Genomic DNA, 20,978 nt, shown 5'->3' with positions numbered 1-20,978 from the left:
ACACACACACACACACACACACACACACACACACACACACACACACAAACTTCTCAAATTTGTTAGAACCAGAGGGCTAAGGTAAATAGAATCCATGATTATTTCCTTAAAGAAGCCTCAAATATAAAGTACTCAGGAATCTCACAGACAAATTTCATAGTTTTCCAGGTCAAAAATTACTGCACGTAGCCAGAAAGTAAGACATTAGGTATCAAGGAACCGCAATCAGGATCACTCAAAACTATGCCACAACTTCTTTTTTTTTTTTTAATTAATTTATTTTGATTTATCAACAATCAGTTCCATAAGCTTTTGAGTTTTAAATTTTTCTCCCCCTCCCCCCCCACCTCCCTTCCCAGGATGGCGTGCAGTGTGATATAGGCTATACACATACGTTCCTATTAAACATATTTTGACATTAGTGATGTCATAAGTAAGAATTAGAACTGATAGGAGGAACCACCAGAAAGAGGAAACAAAACACAACAGAAGAAAAAAAATAGCAAATTATGTTTCGATCTGTATTCAAACTGCATAGTTCTTTCTCTGGATGGGGATAGCGTTTTCCATCATGAGGCCTTTGGAGATGTCTTAGATCCTTGTATTGCTGAGAAGGGTTAAGTCTATTGATATTAGTCATTGCACAACGTGGCAGTTACTGTGTGCAACGTTCTCTTGGTTCTGCTCACTTCATTCAGCATCAGACCATACAAGTCTTTCCAGGTTTTTTTGAAGTCTGCCTGCTCATCATTTCTTATAGTACAATAGTGTTCCATTACATTCATATACCACAACTTGTTCATCCATTCCCCAGTTGATGGGCATCCTCTCAATTTCCAGTTCTTTACCAACACCAAAAGAGTTGCTGTAAATATTTTTGTACATGTGGATCCTTTTCTCATTTGTATGATCTCTCTGGGATACAGCCCCAGAAGTGCTATTGCTGGGTCAAAAGGTATGCACATTTTTATAGCCCTTTGGGCATAGTTCCAAATTGCTCTCCAAAATGGTTAGATCAGTTCACAACTCCACCAGCAATGCATTAGTGTTCCAATTTCCCCACATCTTCTCCAACATTTATCACTTTCCTGTTTTGTCACACAATTTCTTTACAGGCTGGGGAGATGAGATCTTGGAATATGATATTCACAAAAGATAAAGGTTTACAAACAAGAATAAAATACTGTACAAAACTGATTATAATCATTCAGGGAAAAAATGAATCTTTAATGGAATAGAGTACTTTTAAACATCCCTAAGGGAAAACAAAAACCAGAGCTAAGTAGAAACTTTGAAATGGAAACATAGGTGTTAAGAGAAACCTAAAAATGTTTACATTTCAGCACATGGAAGGGACTAAATGGTGATGAAGTGCTTATATTGTAATAGAGAGAGAAGAGATTAATGTTTTTTCAGAATCTCCTTTAAAGGTCACAAAGATAAGAAAGATACACAGAGACTGGGATTAATTTTGTTGACTTTAGGAGAAGAAAGAAAGTGGAGGGTTGGGAAGAAATGAAGAAATGAAGGAGAAACTTACTGTTGCATAATATAGGTATGGGAGAGGAGCATGGAGCAACATGGTGGGTAAAGTGGGCATTTTATCCTTATAACACCTGAGAGATAAGGAGTCTGGGCTTGGTAAAGAGAGGCAGAGGAATAGGAGCAGACTACTCTAGTAATAAAATATTGATGTTGATTAGACAGATTAGGGTTCCCCTCCCTTCTCGCTCCCCCCCCCCATTTTCTTCTTTGTAAAGTAGGAACAAGGAGAAAAGAGAAAAAAGTGTAACAGGAAGTACTAGAGGAAACTGTAATCATGAATGTAAATGGGATGAATTCACCCATAAAAAAGAGGAAGTAACAGATTAGAAAGCAGAGTCCAACACTGTGCTGTTTATGAGAAACAGATTTGAAACATAAGGATTCAGCAACTTAAAATGAGGGTTTGGAGCAGAATTTATTTTACTTTGATGAATTTTAAAAAGTAAGGTAGAAATCATCTTAGGAAAGGCAACAGCAAAAAAATCAACATGGTTAAGAGACAAGTAGGGTAAATACATTATGCTTAAAGGAATTCTAGATAATGAAATAACATTAGTATTTAATGTATATGCACTAAATGGCATAGCATTTAACTACATAAAGGAAAATTTAACTGAGTTGTAGTAGTTGGGGTCCTTCATGAGTTTCTTTCAAGATTAGATGAGTCTCCCAAAAAAGATAAACAGAAAAGAAGTTAAGGACTTGCATAGAATTTTAGAAAAGGTAGTTATGATAGTACTCTATTTATTAAATTGGAATAGGAGACTGTGCATATTTCTAAGCTATATATGGTATCTTGACAAAAACTGATCAGGTGCAAGGGCATAAAAACCTCATGTACAGATATAAAAAATTAGAAATATTAAACACATACTTTATTGACCACAAATGTAGTAAAAATTACAATCAATAAGAAAGAATTCAAACCTAAGTGGAGCCTGAATAATCTTAAAAATTTGGTGGGTCAAAGAAACAATAGATAATTTTATTTTTAAAAATGACTGTAAGGCAGCCAGACTTTTGAGAGATATAGCCAAGGCAGTCTATAGAGGAAAATTTGTATTGCTAATCATTTTGATCAGCAAGAGAAAGAGAGAAGAGATCAATGAATTGGGTATGCAGCCAACAAAAAGCACATGGAACCAAAAAGCCCTAACTAGATATGCAAAAAAGAAAGTCTAGAAATTAAAGTGATAAAATTGAAACAACAACACAAAAAGGTGCATTGAACATAAAATGAGGAGTTTTTTCATTTTTTTAAAAAAGCTGATAATTTGATGACTAAATTTTTTTAAAGAGGAAAACTACATTGCCAATATAAAAAATGAAAAATGGGAACTTACATGAAATGGAATGGACATGTAAGAAATTCTTAGAATCTTTTTCTTATGAATAGTATTTTATTTTTTCCAATTACATGTAAAGAGAGTTTTCAACATTTGATTTTTTTAATAAGATTTTGAGTTCCAAATTTTTTCTCCCTTTATTCATCCCATCCCCCGTCCTCAAGATGGCAAGCAATCTGATATAGGTTATACAAGTAAAATCATGTAAACATTTTCACATAAGTGATGTTGTGAAAGAAGAAACAGAATGAAAGGGAAAACCACACACACAAAAAAAAACCCAAAACAAAAAAAAAGTGAAAATAGTGTGCTTTGATCTGTTTTCAGACTCCATAGTTCTTTCTCTGGATGTGGATAGCATTTTCTGTCATGAGTCTTTTGGAATTGTCTTGAATCATTGTATTGCTGAGAAGAGCTAAGTCAATCATAGTTGATCATTGTGCAATGTTGCTGTTACTGTGTACAATGTTCTACTGGTTCTGCTCACTTCACTCAGCATCTTAAATCTAAGAAAGATCTTAAATATTTCCAGATTTTTCTGAAATCCACCTGCTCATCATTTCTTATAGCACATTAGTATTCCATTACATTCATATACCACAACTTGTTCAGCCATTCCCCAATTGATGGGCATTTCCTCAGTTTCCATTTCTTTGCCACCACAAAAAGAGCAGCTGTAAATATTTTTGTACATGTAGTAGAACTTTTGCCTAGCAAAATCAGCAACCTAAATGAAGTGAATGAATTCTTAAACTATTTGGGACTCCTCCTAAAATAGAAAAGTTGATTAGTAGGACAAGACCACGTATTTAAGATCCAGAAATAGAATAATGCTTTAAAAACCAGGGAACCCTAACTACCAGGATGAGGACTCAATTCTGCAGAAATTAGTTTTGTACAAGCATCTTGTATCATATTCCACAATAAGCTCCAAATGAGCATAGGACCCAGATTTAAAGGTAATAGGAGAAAACTTGAAGAAGAGAGAGACACTTTTCACTGCTTTTGGTTTGATTATTCCAGTTCCATTCGGAAGGAGAGAACTTATATCTCTGAGGTAGATCAATTGAGGGCCCCTTGCTTTTGTCCACTTACCTCTCTAATTTTAGGAGGAGTTGTTTCCTGAGTCAATGTAAAGAGAGAAGAGCAGGACATTGTTTATGTTCGTCAAAAGGTTTCAGACTAGAATAATTTTAAAATGTTTTCTTGTTTTTCTTTTTTTTGATGAGGCAATTGGGGTTAAGTGACTTGCCCAGAGTCACACAACTAGTAAGTGTTATGTGTCTGAGGCTGGATTTGTACTCGGGTCCTCCTGACTCCAGGGTTGGTGCTCTTATCTACTGCGCCACCTAGCTGCCCCTAAAAATATTTTCTTAATATTTCTACTGGGGACAAGGAACTTTGCATCCATGTAGGACAGCATTGGAGTCAGCAGGTTAAATTTACTACATCCTTTTTTAAAACCTTTGTAATATTCACAGTTTCATATACAATTATCTTTTTACATTATTTGTAAATGAAAATCATGTTTGTTGATATCTGTTAATGTTTTTTAAAAAATTTTTATTCATTTTGAACTTAAATACAAAAAGACAAAAAAAATTTCCATGTGCACAGCACAACACATCAGGAGATTTCAATATGAAACCATGAATCTCCATTTCATACTGTTTACATTTTTTGAAAAACTATGTAATAAATACTATATGTCATTTTCAAAGCTACCCTGCTTTTTTGTGCTTCTTTCTGAGTTTTCTTTTGTTCTCTGCTGTATACTTTTCATTTTTATTTTTCCCCCTCCTTCCTCACCCCACACTAGAGAAGGCCACCATTAAAACACAACATATTATACATACTTATATTCATCAGTTCTTTCTCTGGAGGTACATACCATTTTCCTTCATAGGTCCTTTGCACTTGATTTGAGTATTTGTAATATTTAAAACAACTTAGTTGTTTATAGTTGACCTTCGAACAATATTGCTGTTACTGTATACAACGTTCTCTTGATTCTGCCCATTTCACTCTTCATTACTTTGTGCAAGTCTATCCAATGTTTTTCTAAAATCAACCAGCTTATCATTTCTTATAGCACAATAGTATTCCATCACGATCACATACCACAGCTTATTTAGCCATTTCCTGATTGATGGGCATTCCCTCAATTTCTAGTTTCTTGCCATCACAAGAACAGCTGCTATAAATATTTTAGAACATGTAAGTTCTTTTCATTTTTCCCTGATCACCTTGAGAAACAGACCTAATAGTATTATTGCTAGATGAGAGGGTATACACAGTTTTATAACTCTTTGGGCATAATTCCAGATTGCTCTCCAAAGTGATTGGATGAATTCACAGATCCACTGATATGGTATTAGTGTCCCAGTTTTTCCACAACCCTTTCAACATTTGTTGCTTTTGCCTAACATTCTAACCAATATGATAGGTGTGAGATATCTCGAAGTTGTTTTTATTTGAATTTCTGTAATAATGATTTAGAGCATCTTTTCATATGGTTATATATAGTTTTGATTTCTGCATCGAAAAAGTGCCTGAACAGATTACTGTCTGCAGCATGATATATTAATAGCTCTGGCAATTTGAAAACAACAACAACAAAAAAAGAAAAAGTGCCTGTTCATATATGAAATTCTTAAGTTTCACTTCTGGCTTAGACTGAACTCATGGCATTGAGGAAAACCATTTTGGGGGTTATTATCACTTTGAGTTTTTGACTAATTATCATACACATTTTAATACAAAAAGTTATGTAGACTGGCAAAATTGTTTAATTACATGTTCCATTGTTTTCTAGGAAGTTGAAAAGCACTGTCGTTGTGGAAAGCATACCAAAAGAATGCCATGCCACAAACCCTATCTGTGTGAAACTAAGTGTATTAAGATGCGTGACTGCCAGAGGCATCAGTGTAAGAGAAAGGTAACATTTTAAAATATAATGTTGGAAATATAGAGATTTCTTAAGTCTTTCAAAACTTCACCTTCAACCCCTTGACATCCACTATAGTTTCCCTGTTTTGTTCTGGAAATCTTTGTTCTTTATGCATCCATATCTGAAATTAAAATAAAAATTATTGTCTTTCCTCACTGAAATTTTTATAAGGCTATGGAAATTATCCAGTCATATATGGTGTTGGGGTTATTTCCATCAATCATTTAATACTGTCAAATAATTTGTTAGTAAATTAATTTGTGAATTGTCACAAATGTTCTGAGGTTTTTATAAAAGGACTCAATGCAGAGTTTCCTAACAGAATAAACAATTTTCTAGGTTATTATTTCGTAAGTTATCTTTTATAATTGTGGTTTCATATATTGAAGAGAAGTAAACATGATTTCATGTTTACCATATATGCTAAACTTTAAGCTTCCTAAAATTCTTTTTCTATTATTTCCTATCTAAGTAGACGGGAAAATAAGTGATAAAATAAAATTCGTAGTTAATAGATCCATACATTACCATTATCCTTTCCATTGAGTTTTATAGCCTGATTTTGAAATGAGTGGGGTACATGGTTTTTAAAAAAATTATTGTAGTTTCTGTGAAATATGGTGCTTAGTGTTATAGGTAAATTTTAGGAATATAAGAAAGGTAATTTTTTTTTTTACGATTTTGTTAGATGCTTGATTTGCAAATTACAATAAAATCAAATTAATTTGAATTTTGGAATGTCAGTTTAAGCTAGTGACCTCTAAATTACAGATTATGCTAAAATAAGTTCTGTTTTATTATTTCAAATTACATAAGGTTATTTGAACTGTGCTGCTTTGCCTAGTGAGGTCTGAGTAAAAAGATTTGTTTTAATGAATAGATGAGTAATTAACAAAAGCAGTTGTTTATTTTAAAAAGTACTTGTGGGCATTTGAAAGCCAGAAACAACATTTATTAAGGGCTTACAGTGCTAAGCCTTAAGGATACAAATAGAAAAGGCTAGTCATTCCCTGCTTTCTTTATTTGCTCATAAGCTAATTGCCAGCTGGGTGGCACAGTGGAGAGTGCCAAGAAGTTTTGAGTTCAAATCCAGCCTCAGGCCTGTACTAGCTGTGTAACCCTGGGCAAGTCACTTAACCCTGTTTGCTTCAGTTTCTTCCTCTGTAAACTGACCTGGAGAAGGAAATGGCAAACCACTCCAGTACCTTTGCCAAGAAAACCCCAAATGAGGTCACATTGTTGCACATGACTGAAACAACTGAATAACAATAAGCTAATTGGGGAAAATGACTTAACTTAAAACTTAAAAGAAAGTTAAGTTTCAGGTCAGATAGATAGCACCTATAGTCCTAAGGGGTCCAGCAAGGGGGAGGAGGAGATGAAAAAGCCTCAGGATGAAACTTTGTATTTATATTCTTAAAAACATGTGTTTTTTTTTTTACTCTGCAGAAATCTGTTCTGAACCTTTCAGGGCAAATCCTACCCTTTATCTTCTCCCTATCTCCTCCCTCCTCCATGAGAACAAAAGAAAAACCGGACCCATTACAAACATGTATAGTCAGTCAAATATATTCCCTCATTGGCCATGTCCAAAAAAATTCTTATGCCTTAATGGGTCCTTCATTTCTCCATCAAGAGGTAGGTAGTGCTAGAAATAGAGGTTGTTCATTACACTGATCAGAATTCCTAACTCTTTCACAGTTTTTTGCCTTTACCACATTGTTGTCATTGTATAAATTGTTCTCCTGGTTCTGTTCACTTCATTCTGCATCAGTTTATACAGGTCTTCCCAGGTTTCTCTGAATCTGTCCCCTTCATCATTTCTTATGGCATAGTATTGCCATTAACATACCATAACTTGTTCTTCCATTTCCCAGTTTATGGGTACCTCCTCTGATTCCTATTCTTTGATACCTCAGAAAGAATGATAAATATTTTTGTACATCATTAGTTATAGTTTGTTTTACTTAGGACTAATCCCTCCCTTAATCTCTCCTCCTTCTGTTTAATCTCCCCACTTCTCTTTCCCTCCTATTTTCCTGTTGAGTCAAATGTGTTTCTCTACCCAACTCTGTGTGTGTGTGTGTGTGTGTGTGTGTGTGTGTGTGTGTATGTATGTGTATGTGTATCTATTCTTCCTTCCTTGACCAGTTCAGATAAGAATGAGGTTCACGTGTCAGCCCCCTTATCCTTCTTTTTTATAGCATTCTATTTTGTGTATCCTGATCAGGTGAAATAATTTTCCTTAACCCTCCTTTTCCTTCCCCCCTAGTATATCCTCAGCCTTCTGGGATGTCATGTTCCAAGTGCTCTGCTTTTTTATAGCAGAAAACTATGAAATCATATGTGATCCTGATTGTGGCTCTTGGGTAATTGAACTCTTTTTTTTTCCTGGCTGCTTACAGTATTTTTTTTTTTTTTAAATCTGGAAGCTCTAGATTTTGTCTGTGATGTTCCTGGGAGTTTTTATTGTGAGATTTTTTTGAGGAGAAACCTTGTGCTACAGGTTTCCTCACCCTGTCCCAGACCTGTGATCTTGAAGTGGGTAGTTAGTGGTGAAGCTTCCAGTTGACACCTTGTCTCTGCCCCAGTGCCCTGGTATGGTGGTATGCCAGTATAGTCTTACCTTGGTGCACAGCTTCTCCCTGGGCACTGTGTGCTCCTGGCCTTTCTCCAGTGTTTACAGACATCTCTGTGTCTCTGGGCCTGCCTGGGTTAGACGAGTGACCTGCTGTGACCTTTTCTGTATTTCCTCATCAGCGTTTGACCTGGGGCGTTTCCAAGGTCTCTTTGGAGGAGGTTTTTGGAGAGGAGTTCATTGTAATGTTACCTGTTACTCTCTGCTTCCCTGTCCCCTTGATGCCAAGTCCGGCATGCTTTCCCTCTGCCATGCTGCCTGTCCATTTTCTTAGTGCAGCCATCCCTAAGCTCTTTGTGAGCAGTTAGCTTTTAATTTCCCGGAAGCTCTGTGTTCATGGTTTTTAGGGTGCTGACTTTGCATGTTATAGAATTATACTTTTGTGAAAGGAGGAAGTGAGGTTTGATACATTTTAGTACATAAAAATGTTAATTGTAGTCATCTGATTTCTTTGATCATAATGCTACTACTGGATATGTTAAAGGGTTCGAAATTATATAATTCTTAGGCTTACAAACTCTGCGTTGGGATGGATCGTAGGCTAAAAGGTTTAGAGGTTGAAGGGTCCTCTTGGAAGCCGCTCCATTCAGCAAGCATTCATTTAGCCACCTCCTCTTCCCGCTCTGCACTCATTCCCTGTGTGGGCTCAGGCTTCACTTCATCACTTGTACCATGGTTGGACTACATGGCCACTGATGAACACCCTTCCAGCTCAGAATCCATGGCCCAAGGGGCATGGCAGGGTTCTCAGTAGGTAGCTGGGATTTAAAGACAAAACAAAAAACCAGTGCATGCCTCCAAGGAACTTGTGTTCTACTGGAGTGAAGTAGCATTTACAGAAGTGAACGTTAGATAACTTGAGGAAGAACAAAGCGCTAACAGCTTGAAACCAGGAAGGGCTTTGTGAGCTGAGCCTTGAATAAAGCCAGAGTTTCTAAGAGGCAGAAGTAGTGGGGCATGCATTTCAGGGGACAGTCTGTAGAATGCTGAGTTCAGGGATCAGCACATAACTGAGTTTCTCTGGAAAACTTAATGCATTCACTTAAGGGAGTCATTTGGAATGGGTCTGGAAAAGTAGGCCAGAATCAAAATAAAAGTACTTTAAGTGCCAAACTGAAGAATTTCTGTTATATCTTAGAGGCATTAGGGAGCTTGGTGTTGTTGCTGTGTTTGTCCTTTGTTCTCAAAGAGGACCACGACGTCAGGGAGATGATGACATGATTTGCAATTGACTTTGATTTGAGTGAGAGAGGGCCATGTCAGGGCCCCAGCCTCACTTTCTCCTCCAGAGCTATCTGGGTCCAGAGGCCAGATATTCATCTGGGTGACTGGAGATAGCCTGGGATGCAATGGGAGACCCTGGCCCTTTTAAGCTAAGTTCTTTTCAGGTTTTCACTTTGAGTGAGGTAATGCCTATTCAGTGAATAGGCCTCTTTAAGAACTGAGTCAATCGATGGCCTCTTTAATTAAAAAAAAAAAATCAAACTGGGAGGGGAAGACCCTCAGGGTTGCTGGCCAAAAGAGATACATTTACTATTTACATTCACTCTGAGCCAGGAGGGCCCAAAAAATAAGCATTAAGGTGCTTTGACCAGGGCCTGTTGTCTAATCTATGAGCTCCTGAATGAATTGACTTTAAGGCTTGGTCTTTGAGAAAGAAATCTAGCCAGTAAGCCCCAAGTTAACTAGGCAGCTTTCGGGACTTTGGATGTCAGAGGATTTTGTATTTGATCCAGGAGGTGATAGGGAGCCACTGGTATTAGTTGAGTAGAAGAGTGACATAGTCAAACTTATACTTTAGGAAGATCACTATGATAGTTGAGTGAGGAAAGACTTGAGGCAGCCAAACTTACCCGCAGGCTTTTGCAATAGACCAGCCATATGGTGTTGAGGGCCTGCTTGTATCACAGTGGTGGCAGTGTCAGAGGATAGAAGGGGTCATATTTAAAGGATATCACACAGGTAAAATCAGCAGGTCTTGGTAACAGATTGGGTATGGAGGTGGTGGTGGTGAGAGTGAAGAGTCAAAGATGATACCTAGACAGTGAGCCTGGGGAACTGGGAGGATAGTGATGTTTACCCTCAAGAGTAATAGGGAAGTTTATAAGGAAGGAGGGTTTTGGGAGAAAAATAGTGAGTTCAGTTTTAGGCATGTTGAGTTTAAGATATCTACTGGACGTCCAGTTTAAGATATCTACTGGACGTCCAGTTTGAATTGTCTGATAGACGTTTGTAGATGCAAGCTTGAATGTCAGCAGAAAGGTTGGGGCTGGATAAAGCAGATTTGAGAATTATCAGCATAGAGATGATCATTGAATCCATGGTAGCTGATGAGATCACCAAGTGAAATAATATGGAGGGAGAAGCGGGCCCAGGACCAGATTCTTAGAACACTCGTGACCTGGATGAGAAAGATCCAGCAGCAGAGACTGAGGAGTGGTTACGTAGGTAGGAGGAGAACCAGGAGAGAGTGGAGTCCTGAAAATCTAATCAGAAGAGAGTATCAAGGAGAAGAGGGTGATAGGCAGAGAAATGTAGGATGAAGATTGAGAAAAGGCCATTAGAATGGGCAATTAAGAGATCTTTGGTCATTTTCAGTGGAATGATGAGGTCAGAAGCTAAACTCTAGGGAATTAAGAAGATAGTGAGTAGAGGAAGTGGAGGCACCTGTTGGAGATTTCTATCTCAAAGAGTTTAGCCATAAAAGACCCGAGAGATATGGGAAGAAGTTAGCTGGAAATATAGATCAGGTGAGGAAGGAGGAGCCATGAGCATGCTTGTAGGCAGTAGGGAAGCAGCCAGTAGATAGGGAGATGATAATAATAATAAATAATAGTTAGCATTTATATAGGGCCTACTGTGTGCCAGGCACTGTGCTAAGGGTTTTGCAAATATTATCTCATTTGATCCCTACAACAACCCTGGGAGGTAGATGTTATTCTCATTTTACCATTGAGGAAACTGAGGCAAACAGGTTAAGTGACTTGCCCAAGGTCACACAGCTAGGAAGTATCTGAGGCCATATTTGAACTCAGGGCTTTTTTTGTTTTCTGCTTTTTGATGAGGCAATTAGGGTTAAACTTGTCCAGGGTCACACAGCTAGTAAGTGTTAAGTGTCTGAGGCTGGATTTGAACTCGGGGCTTTTTGACTACAGGCCCAGTGCTTTCTTCATTGCAGGTGAGGTTGGAAGTTGGAATTGAGGCCCCCTTTTGCGCCAGGGGTCAGAGTCCCATGGTGTTTGTTCCCTTCTGAACTTGCTTCTCTCTTGTGCACTGCCTAGGGCTTGCTGCTTCTGTTTGCCCTAGAATGCTGCCTTCTTCTGCTTACCCTACATCGTTGACCTAGAACTGGGTATTGGCCCCCAGAGCTGCCAGTTGGCTCCTATTTGTGTCATGTTTCCCCAGTATGGGTCAGGGTGCTCCAGTGTGGGCTTGGAGCCTGCCCTCATGTAGGAGTCTTTGGTGCACAGAAGGCCCCTGATCAGATCAGGTCTCAGTGTTCAGAGTTCTCTGTTTATTCAGGTTGATTGGGCTGGAAAAATGATTCACTGTAACTTTTTCTAATATTTTCCCATCAGGATGTGGTCTGGTACATGTTCGTATCTCTTTGGAGGAGTTTTGAGGGCTGTTTGTTATGCTTTTTCCTACTAGTCCCCCATCTTAGAGCTATACCTTTGAAACACTGTATTGCAAAGTAATAAACACAGACTTTCAAAAATAATGAAGCACATTCAATCACATTCCTCTCACCTAAAAATATTATTATTTGTAATTTTTAGAGTGTAAGCTCTTTGAGAGTAGAAATTGTTTGATTCTTTGTCTTTGTCTCCCTTGTGCCTAGCAGGTAGTTAATGCATGTTGATAGATTAACAGTCATTTAGTAAGAGCAAAAATGGTTTTTGTACTGGCAATTAAATATTACTTTCAAAATATTTCATTATCTCATTCTTTTATTTCTATTTTAATGTTTCATTATATATGTAATTATTAATTAAATAGTATATGCATAGAATTTATAATTAAGTAGATGTATTTTTATATATGTTGGGGCAACACTTAAGCATTTTTCACTGATGAGGTATGAAGTAAATTTTGGAAATTACTGTTATAAGCAATGGTGAGTTCCTGAGGATTTTTGGTCAGACTTTTGCATTAGAAAGACTATTTTGGTAACTTTAAGAGGAAAGAATTGGCAAGGGAGAGGGTAGGGCCAGGAAGATGAGTGGCATGGCTCTGACCTTAGGAGCCTTTGTACACATTGCCAGTACAGCTGTTTTAAGCTTGGGTAACTTTTCATACCTATTGGATCATATGGATTTTAAACTAAACTCGTTTTCTTTCTTTTCTCCTTTTTCACTGCTCTTCCTTTTAATTTTCCTCATTTCTGAGTGCTCCCTCACTTGCTCTCTAGTTTATCTACTATTGTGTTCTTTCCACAGTTCCTGGCAGAGTTAATTAGAACATGGTAGATGTTCAGTAAACAGTTGTTTAATTGAATAAGCTTATAAATAAGTTAACATTTAATGCTTTAAGGAAGCATTAAATTAACATTTAATTGTTTTTGGAAGCATCTAAAATTTTTTTACATCATCTAACACTTTATGTATTTCTCTACAGTGAAACTGCTTACTTATTCATGCCATGACTTTTAAGTCCCAAAAAATGACTTCCTATCATTGCTTCATCTTCTGCATTAAAAAAAAAAAGTGAGAGATTTATAGTTCTCTAGAATTGGTAGAAGGGAGTTAGCCCTTGTTAAAGAAGATCACAAGTAGCTAGGACAGTGTTGGGATATTGGTGTGGACTTGAATTGACAGTATATTTAATGCTTGTGGAGATAAGAATTGGGCAAGTTCCAATTACCTGTGTTTTTTCTAGTTTATGGATCAGGGATATCAAATGTCACTGATTTATTCCTACAAATATTATCCTGGAGTCTTTGGATTCCCAATTTGGGAAACTATTATAGATTATTTAATTTATATAACTGTCCTCTATTTTACCCTCATTTTAAAAAATCACCCAAACCAGTTTATTGCATGAATTTACCAGTAGCTAAGCTATATTGAGCTACTTTACTCATAATAGTCAAACATATTGTGCTTTTTAATCAATGAACTGATTTAAATTAAGGTGGTACAGTAGATAGAGTGCTGGGCCTGAAGTCAGAAAGACTCATGTTCCTGTCTTCAAATGTGGCCTCAGACTCTTACTAGCAGTGTGACCCTGGGCAAGTCACTTAATGCTGTTTGCTTTAATTTCTCATCTGTAACATGAGCTGAAGAAGGAAATGGCAAGCCACTCCACTGTCTTTGCCAAGAAAGCCTTAAATGGGATTATGAAGAGTTGGATGTGACTGAAATGACTGAACAACAACAAAGAGAATTAACTGAAGGGGAAAATAAAAATGTGGGAAGTTTTTTTTTTTTAAGATAAGCTTAAAATAAAGGAGAGATTTTAAAAATTTCACTTAAGTAGATGAAGTCATTCAGACAATAAACATTTATTAAGCACCTGCTATGTGCCAAGCACTGTACTAAGTGCTGGATGTAAGAGCAAAAAAAAAAGTTATTTTAAAAATGTTTAGTCTGTAGTTTTTATGCTACTATTTCCTGTAGGTTCTTGGTAGAAATTGTAATGGGATTCAAACTGGGGAGAATAATTTAAAGTTACTTAAACTTTGTGTGCTTTTTTTCTCCATAGTGCTGCCCTGGAAACTGCCCACCTTGTGATCTACCATGTGCACGAGCTTTAGGGTGCAGAAACCATAAGTGTCCCTCCATCTGCCACAGAGGTAAAATTAAATATAGTAAATTCAGTATGTAAAAGAAATGAAAATTGTTTTGTTTTTCATTTTTACTAAATATTTAGATCGGTAATTATTAAGAAAGATAATTTTTACCATGTCAAAAATGTGTTGCATTTATTAATATTAATTTATTAATTGCTAATTAATAAACTGCATAATTATTAAATTAATTTATTTTTAGTTTTCAGCAATCACTTTCATAAGCTTTTGAGTTTTAAATTTTCTCCTCTTCCTTCCCCAACTCCCTCCCCAAAACAGTATGCAATTTGATATAGGCGCTACATATACATTCCTATTAAACATATTTTCATATTAGTCATGTTGTAAAGAAGAATTAGAACCAGTAGGAGGAACTACAAGAAAGAGGAAACAAATTAAGAAAAAAAGAGCAAATAGTGTGCTTCAATCTACATTCAAATTCCATAGTTTTAAAAAAAATAATTTCATCTAAATTATTTGATGATCATGGCTTTTGATGTCCCTGGGTTTGGGCAGCTTATAGAGATTTTTTTAGCAAATGATGATAATAATAGTAATTCAAGGAAAGATATATGATTAGGTCCAGTTGAGTCTAATGACCTGCCTGCTGCTATCATGGTGCAACTGGGGTATCATGCTAAAATGCTTAGATCAATTAACAGTTGTAGAAAATTTGTCTGGCCACACAGATTCTTGATCATGTGCTTATAACTAAAAAATGTTTAAGTTTTTTATTTTAGGTCCTTGATGGACCTATTGAAAACAAATTGAAAAGAAATTATATTCTTTAAAATAATTTCTTAAATATAAGACAAAACAGGTATTTATTGGTGTGAAATATTTGCTATCTATGAAACCTTGGGTAATTCCATTTTTAAAATGATGTAAAATGATGTAAATTTGCATTTTCTTATTTCCACCATTCCTCTAAATTACACATGTATAATTAAATACCATGTCCCTCTGTGAAAACTTTATTAAAATCATAAAATAAATGCACTGTGTATAACCTGCTGTTGAGCATAGTAATTAAAACATACTATCACTTCAAAATAGAGTGTGTATTTATTTCTTTTCAAACAGAATTTAGGTCCCTAGGAATAGATACTCTATTCAAAAATAAGAGATAAGAAGTTTGATAATGAGTCTTTTCTGCTTTGGCCCCAATACATTATAAAACTAGAAAGTTCAGTTAAGTGCTCTTTTATTATGTATGTGAGTGTTACAAAATAGTCTTTTCCTTTAAAAGATTTTGTACCTAAAACTGTATTTTAGGAATGTGCCTTTTTGGTGAAGAACAGCTTCTGAAGGGAAGAATGGTTCTAAAATCTTTGAAGGAAAGCTTTTGTGGAATTAAAAATCCCAAAACATTTTCAAATTGGAAGACTATTCACATTTGCTTTGAGGGGAGACTTTAGTAATAGTTTTAACTTTTTAGTCTTTCTTCTGTGCTTATGAAATGTAAAATTGATTGAGATTACTTAAGAACTTTAAAGAATACAGAATACTGTATAGAATCTGAATCATTTTGCAACATAAATTATCTGAAAGGTGCAAGTTTCTGTTCTGTATACTATTAGATGTTTTAAATATGACCGAGCATGAGAGATGACTTTCACTAACATACTGTATGCCATGTAATTAAACTTTTTTTCCTTCCCCTTGCCTTTTCTTCCCCTTCCCACTAGATGCCCGGTATCTATCCTATGATTGTCAGTTCCTGATTTTGCATTGTCATAATTACTCATCTTTTTTAATTCTCATTGTAAGGGTGCTGCTGATGTCACTAAATGCTACTTCGAAAGTAATTCACATTAATGCTGAGAAAACTGGTAGACTTAACCCTTTCTAAGGATATTTACCTTTAAATTTTTTTAAATGTTAAATTTTTATTGAAGTGTTTTGTTATGTATCACCTTCATTTCCAAGTATTTCTCTCCCTTCCCTAATCAGAATGCCATTTGTCCTTTGTAATAAAAAATAAATAATAGGCCTAAGCCTAGGTAAGTCAAAAGCTATTGTCAATCAAATTATTTTGATGAAATTAATTTGCTTATTATTAAGGACAGCTGGTGCAGTAGATGGACCACTGAGCCTGGAATCAGGAAAACTTGAGTTCGAATCCAGCCTCAGATACTTATTAGCTCTGTGACCTTGGGCATTTAACCTCAGTTTGCCTCAGTCTCCTCAACTGTAAAATGGGGATAATAATAGCACCTACTCCCAGAGTTATTATGAGGATCAAATGAGATGATAATTGTAAGGCTCTTAGCACAGTGCCTGGCACATAATAAGTGCCATGTGTTAGCTATTATTGTTATTTATTATTAAAGAGAAGGGAGGAAAAAAACAGTCCAGCAAAACTAACAGACTAAGTCTGACATTGTATGTGTGCAATGTTCCACACCCTAGTCCTCTACCTCTGCAGAGAAAGGAAGGAGGTACATTTTCTCAGGTATTTTCTGGCAAGAAGGTGGAGGGCAGGAGGAAGCATTTAAGTGCACATCGTGTGCCGTAAACTACACTAAAAACTTTATAAATGTCTCATTTCATCTTCTCAACAACCATTTGAAGTAGGTGCTAAGCTTCAGTGATTACAGTTACACAGTATTTTATTTCTTTCCATTTACATTGTTAAGACTATATGTACATTTTCTTGGTTCTATTTATTTTATTCTTCATGAGTTAATATAAGACCTTAATTATTTCTATGAAGTTTTCCTATTCCTTTCTTTTTTCTTTAATTTTTTGATACCTTTTGATTTTTCTTTAACTTTTTGATGCTTTTTTAGTTTTTAACTGTTTGATGTAAATGCTTATTGAAATAATGTTTTTAATATCCCCACATTTCCATATATATCCTTTCCTCTCTCCTTGAGAGCAGTATAACAAAGAATATAGAAGAGGGAAAAAACAATTCAACAAAACTAACCAACATACAAGAAAAGATTGATGTTATTTGCAGTGTTTCGCACCCATAGTCCTCCATCTCCACAAGAAGGGAGAGTGAGGTGACTTCATATCTCTTCTTTGAGGCTGAGTTTGGTCATTATAATTTTACAGCATGCACTTTATTCTTTTTATTTTTTCCATTGTATACTTATTTTTTTCCATTATAAATAAGTGTATTCAAGTAAAACGAATTCCTGCATTAGCTAGTCTTCTCTCTGTCTGGAGATGGATAGCATGTTTGGAATTGTGGTTGGTCATTGTGTTGATTAGAGTTCCTATTTCTTTCAAACTTATTTGTCTTTACATTACTTTTATTGTATAAACATTATCCTGGTTCTGTTCACTTCAGTCTATATCAGTTTGTATAGGTCTTCCCAGGATGATCTGAAACCATTCCTTTTATCTTTGATCTCTTTGGGGTACAGACCAGTTGTGGTATTACTGGGTTAAGGGGCATGTACAGTTTAATAGCTTTTGAGGCATAGTTCTAAATTGACTTGCAGAATGGTTGGACTGGTTCACAACTCCACCAGCATTGCATTAGTATACCTGTTTTACTACATCCTCTAGAGCATTTGTCACTTTCCTTTTTTGTCAGGTTTGCCAAATGATAAGTGTGGGGTAGAACCTTGGAGTTACTTTAATTTTTGTTTCTCTGATTATTGGTAATTTACATTATTTTTCATATGACTATTGATAGCTTTGATTTCTTCTTCTGAAAATGGCTTATTTACATTATTTGACTATTTATCAATTGGGGAATGACTTTTCTAAATCTTTCTCATTTCCCTTTATGTGTTAGAAATGACACCTTTATCATATAAACTTGCTGTAAGTATTTCCCCCCCTTTAGTTTATTGGTGCAAAACCTTTTTAATTTGATGTAATCAGAATTGTCTCTTTTATTTACTATGAACCTCCCTCATTTGGCCATGAAGTCATTCCCTGTCCATAGCTCTGGCTGGTAATTACTTCCATTCTCCTGTAATTTGTTTCATGATATCACCCTTTACATCTAAATCATATACTCATTTGGGATTGTCTTGCTAAAATGTGTGAGATGTTGATCTGTACCTGGTTTCTACCAGAGTACTTTTTAGTTTTCCCAACATGTTTTCTTGAATAGGGAATTCTTGCTCCAGTAGGTGGGATCTTTGGTTTTATTAAACATTAGACTGCTGTGCTCATTTGCTTTTGTATATTGTATATCTAATCTGTTCAACTGTTGACTTTTTCTTACCCAAATTGTCTGGAAGATTATAGCTTTGTATAGTTTATTTATATTATGGTTTGTGATCCAGTAGTAATAGACCTTCTTTCCTACTTTTTTTCATTAATTTCATTGATATGCTTGTCCTTTTGTTCCTCCAAATAAATTTCATTTCATTGTTTTTTCTAGCCCTAAATATAGTAATCTTTTGATAGTTTGATTGCTATGGCCCTGAATAAACAAATTAATTTAGGTAATATTGTCATTTTTATTATATCAGCTCAGCCTATCCATCAGCAATTGCTATTTCTCCCGTTGTTTAGACCTATCTTTATTCATGTGTCTTTATTTGAGTGTTTTATAATAGTGTTCATATAATTTCTGTGTATATCTTGGCAGGTAGCCTCCCAAGTAATTTATCCTGTTTGTAATTATTTTAAGTGGAATTTCTCTTTCTTTCTCTTCCTGCTGTACTTTGTTGATTATATAAAGAAATGCTGATGATTTGTGTGGATTTATTTTATATCCTGTAATTTTGCTGAAGTTGCTAATTGTTTCAATTTGTTCTTTTAGTTTATTCTCTAGGGTTCATAACATTCATTATGGTATCATTGCTATGTTTTTTATTTACATTGTTGTAATCATTGTGTATGTTGTTTTCCTGGTTCTGCTTACTTCATCTTGCATCAGTTCATATGTCTTTATATTCTTTTGTGTTTTCATCATTCATTTGTTTTTTTTAAACAGCACAGGAATATTCCATTAAATTCATGTATTGTAGTAAGTTTAGCCATTTTCCAATCAGTGGAGATCTACTTTGTTTTCAGTACTTTGCTATCACAAAAAAGTGCTACTATAAATATTTTGGTGCATATGGGACCCTTATTTTTGTGTATCCTTTTGTATAACTTTCCTTGATGTGTATACCTAGTGGTAGATATCTTTCCCAGTTTGTTGGATATGAGATGAGATGTGAGATCTCAGGGGTGTTTTGTTGTTGTTTTGTTTTGCTTTTTTTGATTTGCATTTCTTTGTGATATGGAGCAGTTTTTCATATGGCTGTTTGCTGTTCTTTTGAAAACTCTTTTGAGATATTTTCCTTCTTAACCTTTTGTTAGCCTAAGCAAATAATCTTACATCTGAAGGGGTGGTTTTTGGCCACTTCTGTGCCCTTTTAACATGTGAAATTTCACTTTAATGTTGACATTTTCCCTTTAAGGAGTGAAATGTATGGAACTCACTGTTGTCTGGGTCTAGGTTGCTATACATGATCTATGACACCAGAGACAAAACGCTTCGATTTTGCAAGCTTCTCTGTATCCTACTAGACTGAGCAAAATAATGATTCCTTATTTGGTGAAAGAAACTGTACTGGCACATATTAGGACATGCATATTGTGGACCACATATCTAAACTGGGTCTTGAATTTATGTATTATGAAGGACTTCGTATAATGACTAATATCTGTCAGGTAAAAGTGATAATCCCATTTAGTTTTTTTTTCCCCCTTTCTTTTCAAATCTCTAAACCTAGTCTATTAATCATTACAAAGCATTTACTCTTTGTATAAATTAGAGCTTGAATGGTGTGATTGTCTCGTTCAGTGGTCTAGGATGAAGAAAAGGTTATATTTGATAAGTTTCTGTTGTCTTTGCTGAATTTATCTGTTTAACACTGAAATTGGCAAAAAGTGTTGAAATGGCATCTGATTTATAATTGTCACTACTGAGCTTTTATTTGTAATTTTTTGTCAGTCTTCAGAAAGGTTAAGATAAAACTATTTGTTCTTGTATGTAAGATTAGAAAATGAAATTAACTGCTATCTGGGTCAGGGAGGCTTGCCTTGAATTGGTATTAATATAACATTTATAATCATCCATCTTTAAAATATCCAGTGCAAAGTTTGAGCAATTTGCATAACAAATATTGGATTTTCCCCAGGTTGTGGTTTTGTTGACTTCTCTCTCTTTCTAGCTCAGTCATTCAGATCTGAGTTGATATTTGCTTTAAAGCCAAAGAAGGTGTTATATATCTGTTACAAAAGTCTGTTCTCTAGATTCAATTGTAGAAATAGAAAGTGTGAATCGAATTTGTAAAACTTTGTTAATCTGATTATTTCTGATACTGGTTTTCTATTTTTAGAACAACAGTTTTGTAATCATTTCCCCCCTAAGTCATTTATTCAGCATTTAATGCTACCTGGTTGCCCAGGTTGTTTGGGGTTATTTTTCAGTTTCTGTTGGAAACAGTAGTGGTAAAGTTGGCTGGCCAACCCTAATGTTAATTTTAAGGGTAAAGTGTCAAAATAAAAAATAACTCTACTAAACATGTGACTTTTTAAAATTGAAAGCTAGAAGTATGCTAGGCAGACTTTTATTTTTTTTTCCTTTTTTTTATTAATTTATTTTATCAGTAGTCACTTCCATATGCTTTTGAGTTTAAAATTTTTCTCCCCCTTCCTCCCTACCACCCTCCCCAAGACAGCGCACAATCTGATATAGGTTATACATTTGCATTCATATTAAACATATTTTCACATTAGTGATGT

At 35.4% G+C, this 20,978-nt stretch overlaps 1 protein-coding gene across 1 annotated transcript in view; it reads left to right on the top strand.

Annotated features, from left to right (window-relative positions):
* NFXL1 (nuclear transcription factor, X-box binding like 1) overlaps positions 1-20,978 on the top strand; it is a 78,460-nt gene that overhangs the window by 19,295 nt on the left and 38,187 nt on the right. The window contains exons 10-11 of the mRNA XM_027836566.1: positions 5,707-5,829; positions 14,183-14,273. Of these exons, the coding sequence (XP_027692367.1) occupies positions 5,707-5,829; positions 14,183-14,273 (214 nt within the window). The remainder of the gene's footprint in view (positions 1-5,706; positions 5,830-14,182; positions 14,274-20,978) is intronic.

The sequence above is a fragment of the Vombatus ursinus genome, unplaced genomic scaffold (genome assembly GCF_900497805.2).
Source record: "Vombatus ursinus unplaced genomic scaffold, bare-nosed wombat genome assembly UNPS02014818.1, whole genome shotgun sequence".
In the NCBI taxonomy this organism is placed as follows: Eukaryota; Metazoa; Chordata; class Mammalia; order Diprotodontia; family Vombatidae; genus Vombatus; species Vombatus ursinus.
The sequence above is the reverse complement of the archived record's forward strand: the minus strand, read 5'-3'. Positions and strand labels throughout refer to the sequence as shown.